At 27.1% G+C, this 4,583-nt stretch overlaps 1 protein-coding gene across 1 annotated transcript; it reads left to right on the plus strand.

The window, feature by feature from the left end:
• Nucleotides 58-1,165, plus strand: LOC18614687 (protein YLS3). Its single transcript, XM_007052561.2, has 3 exons — nt 58-523; nt 725-826; nt 917-1,165. The coding sequence occupies exons 1-3, from the start codon at nt 187-189 to the stop codon at nt 1,063-1,065; spliced, it is 588 nt and encodes a 195-aa protein (XP_007052623.2). The 5' UTR covers nt 58-186; the 3' UTR covers nt 1,066-1,165.

Raw genomic sequence — 4,583 nt, forward strand, 5'->3', positions numbered from 1 at the left:
ATATATATATATATATATATATATATATATATATATATATATATATTCCATCTTCTTTCCATCCGCGCTCAACCACCTCAATCCATGATCCATCTAAACTTAAATAGCCAAGCAAGGCATAAGCTAGGTTTAACCCTTCCTGTTTGAGATTCAAGCGTCTGGATTTGTGTCTTTTAGTTTAGCAGCATGTTACGCAGCGCTGCACTAGGACTTAAATTTGGGTTGCTGCTAGCGACAATCATGGTGAGCTCCGCCATGGCTGATTCTGATCAAGACAAAGAGGAGTGCACACAGCAACTGGTAGCACTAGCCACATGTCTGCCTTATGTCGGGGGAGATGCCAAAGCTCCAACACCAGACTGCTGCAGTGGTCTTAAGCAAGTTCTCAATAACAACAAGAAGTGTTTGTGCGTTATAATTAAAGATAGAAATGACCCTGACCTAGGTCTGAATATCAATGTTACACTTGCTTTGGCTTTGCCTTCTGTTTGCAATGCACCTGCTAATGTTTCCAAGTGTCCTGGTATGTACAGTTTCAGGGTTATATGGTTCCGATGCTAGCTATTTGTTTTTAATTTCTTAATTAATACATTTTTTATTCTACTGCATTAATTATTATATCTTTTAAATTTCAAGTTCATTTAAAATGTTCGAAATTAATAAAGTTCAAATAATTATCACTCTACTTAATTGATGAATTAAATTTTGGTCAATGTTAATGCAGAGCTTTTACACATGGATCCCAATTCCCGAGAAGCTCAAGTTTTCTATCAGCTTTCCAAGAGTTCCAATGGTGGTGCCAACAACCCTGCTCCTAGTCCCACAGGTAAAATTTCATACTTTTGTTTTTTAAGTTGCCCTTTATTCACTTCACATATTTAGGATAACGCATTTTGTTGTTTATGTCAACGAAAAGGAAATTCCATAAGTTCTAAAAGCGAGGGAGCAAATATTCCACAGAAGGGAGATGGGTGTTGCAGTACTGGAAAGAGATGGTTAAGATTGGAGACTATTACCGGATGGACACTGCTTTGGAATTTCGTGGGTTCCTATTTGTTCATATAAAGACACACGCCAAACCGAGATTAATATTGTTCAGTTCTCTCAAGGAGCTGTCTAGTTGATTAATTATATGTGCTGCTAGTATTATTTATCTTTTGAGTGATTGGAATTTGTTGTAAAATTTTTTTTATTGTTATTATTTTTAAATAAAAAGATCATACATTAATTAATGAATCAAATACTCGACGTAAAAATTTATTAAAATTATTATAAAAATTATAAAATTTAATAAAAAAATTATATATATATATATATATATCAATATATATAATATTGATTTCATAACTTTCCTAACACTTCTAAATCAGAGTAAAATTTGAAGAACCAAAAAAGAATTAAGCTTATTTACGCTCTAAAATTTAAAAATTCATCATATATAATGCAGAGCAATTGTGAATGGGGATCAATCAAGATGAATCTTACCCACAGTGGCAATCTAAAATACAGACATAGAATCAGAGGCAAATCTAGTCTCCTAGCAAACAAAACAAAAGAATTGCCACTACGGTCTTATGCCACGAAGGAAAAAACAAGTAAAAAGACTCAAGAGGCCAATGAAATCTATTAGCAAACAAAAAACACTTCCTTTCCAATTGGATATGAGGCTTGGGCTTGACCCACGCAAAGTAACTCTGACCTAACCTTTCATTATTTTTCTTTAAATTTCTGTCTTGCAAGCCGTCTCCTCACACCCTCACCCTCCCATTTCTTGGCGCCATTAGCCCCCAATCCGGGCAAATTCCTACAAAAATGCCCATCATTCAGGATTCCAGGTCCAGGTGATATATCTCTGCTGTGTTAGAACTTAAAAACTGCATCTTTGTGTCGAGAATAGAGGAGAAATCTGCAAACGCCTACTCCACCAACGGCATTTAGCTCTTTTAAATATAGCTGAAATCGGGCAATGAACTCAAGAATCGATCTCACAAATACATAAAGGAATTGAAAAAATCAAAGCTAATTTATAACAAAGAAAAAACAAAATCGTTAGATTGATAAAATGGGTGCAATACGGGGAAAGGAAATAACTGGGTTTCCTGCCGGCGGCATTGCAATCCAACGAACAGAAAAGAGGTTCAGAGATCTGTTGATGAGCTAGGCGGGGAGTGAAGAAGGCGGACTAGAAAAAAAAAATAAAAAAACAAAAAGAATAAATAAGAAAGACAATGGTGAGGGTCAGGAGACCGCTGTAAAGGGACAGGATAATGCATAATTACTTTAAAATCTTAAATGGCTTGCTTCCGATATCACGTTCGGCCTTAGATCTACTAACAAGCTACAACCACTTTGAATTGGGTGTGGATACAAAAGAATTTTTAATTGCCCATATCAAATCAATTCTTCAAAATTCAAATAAATAAATGTTTAAAAATGAATTTTTAAGTTTAAGCATTTTGAGAATTTTTATAGTTTTTTTATGAATTTTGAAAATTTTTAAAGTTTTTTTAAAAGATTTTTAGAGATTTTTATGGTTTTTAAGGGTTTTTAAAAATTTTTATGCATTTTAAAGAATTTTTATGATTTTTTAATTGAAAGAACATGGATTCGAATCATACACCAACTAATAAATCAAATACTCAGGTGTTAAGGATTTTAATGGTTTTTAAAGAATTTCAAATGATTTTTAAGTTTGAGGATTTTAAAGCTTTTTATAGTTTTTCAAGTATTTTTAAAGATTTTTAAGGATTCTTAGGGATTTTTAAGGATTTTAAATGATTTTCAATGATTTTTAAGATTTTTAAGGAGACTTAAGGATATTTAAGGATTTTAAAGTATTTTTAAGGATTTTTAAAATTAAGGATTTTATGGTTTTTCTTATAGTTTTTTAAGATTTTTAAAGTTTTCTTATGAATTTTTAAGATTTTTAAAGGATTTTCAAGGACTTTTAAAAGATTTTCAAAGATTTTTTAATAGATTTTTAAGGATTTTAAAAGACTTTTAAGGTTTTTATATATTTTTAAGAATTTTTATGTTTTTTTAGAGGGTTTTTTAAAGATTATTAAGTTTGAGGATTTTAAGGTTTTTTGTAATTGTTTATGAAATTTGAAAGATTTTAAAGGTTTTTAAGGATTTTGGGGGATTTTTAAAGGGATTTTTAATGATTTTTAAGTATTTTTAAGGTTAAGGATTTTAACCTTTTTGTAGATTTTAAATGATTTTTATAGATTTTTAGGGATTTTTAAAAAATTCAAGGAATTTTAAAAATATTTTTAAAGTCTTTTTATGGTTTTTTAAAAAGATTTTTAAGGTTTTTAAAAATTTTTAAGGATTTTTAAAGATTTTTACGCATTTTTAAGGATTTTTTTGGTTTTTAAAGAATTTTAAAAGATTTTTACGCATTTTTAAGGATTTTTTTGGTTTTTAAAGAATTTTAAAAGATTTTTATGTTTAAGGATTTTAATTTTTTTTTTATAGTTTTTGGAGGATTTTGAAAGGTTTTTATGTTTTTTAAAAGATTTTTAAGGATTATTAAGTTTAAGGATTTTAAGGGTTTTTATAGTTTTTTATGGAATTTAAAGGATTTTTTAAAAGATTCTTTGGGATTTTTAAGGTTTTTAAGAGATTTTTAACGATTTTTAAGGATTTTTGAGGTTGAGGATTTTAATGATTTTTAAGGATTTTCAAAAAATTTTAAGGTTTTTTAAAGAATTTTAATGGATTCTTAATGTTTTTTAAAAGATTTGTAAAGGTTTTTTTAGGCTTTTTAAGGATTTTTTATGAATTTTTATGCTTTTTAATGGATTTTATATGTTTTTTAAGTTTAAGGTTTTTTTATAATTTTTCAGGGATTTTTTAAAATTTTTTGAGGATTGTTAGAGATTTTAAAGAATTTTGAAAGATTTTGAAGGATTTTTAAGAAGACTTAAGGATATTTAAGGAGTTTCAACAATTTTTAAGGATTTTAAATGATTTTTAAGTATTTTTGAGGTTAATGATTTTATAATTTTTTATAGTTTTTTAAGAATTTTTAAGGTTTTATGATAAATTTTTAAGAATTTTTAAAGTTTTGAAAGAATTTTTAAAATTATGCATTTTAAGGTTTTTTTTTATAGATTTTAAAGGATTTTCAAGTACTTTTAAGGATTTTTAAAGATATTTAAGAATTTTTATGGGTTTTTAAGGTTTTTAAAGATATTTTAAAGGCTTTTTAGGGTATTTTAAAGGCTTTTTAGGGTCTTTTTAAACAATTTAAAGATTTTTTTATTGATTTTTTAGGATTTTTAAGGTATTTTTAAATATTTTTATAGTTTTTATAGATTTTTAAGAAATTTGAAAATTTTTTTAGGTTTTTAAGAGATTTTTAATGATTTTTAAGAATTTTTAAGTTTCGTAAGGATTTTTAAGATTATGGATTTTTAGGGACTTTTAAGTATTTTTAATGTTTTTTAGGATTTTAATGAATTTTAAAGGATTTTAAAAGATTTGAAAGGATTTTAAGAATTTGTAAGGCTTTTAAAAGGTTTTTTTTAAAGATTTTTAGGTTCTTTAAAGATTTTAATGATTTTTTAGGTTAAGAATTT

The sequence above is a fragment of the Theobroma cacao genome, chromosome 1, assembly GCF_000208745.1.
Source record: "Theobroma cacao cultivar B97-61/B2 chromosome 1, Criollo_cocoa_genome_V2, whole genome shotgun sequence".
Taxonomy (NCBI): Eukaryota; Viridiplantae; Streptophyta; class Magnoliopsida; order Malvales; family Malvaceae; genus Theobroma; species Theobroma cacao.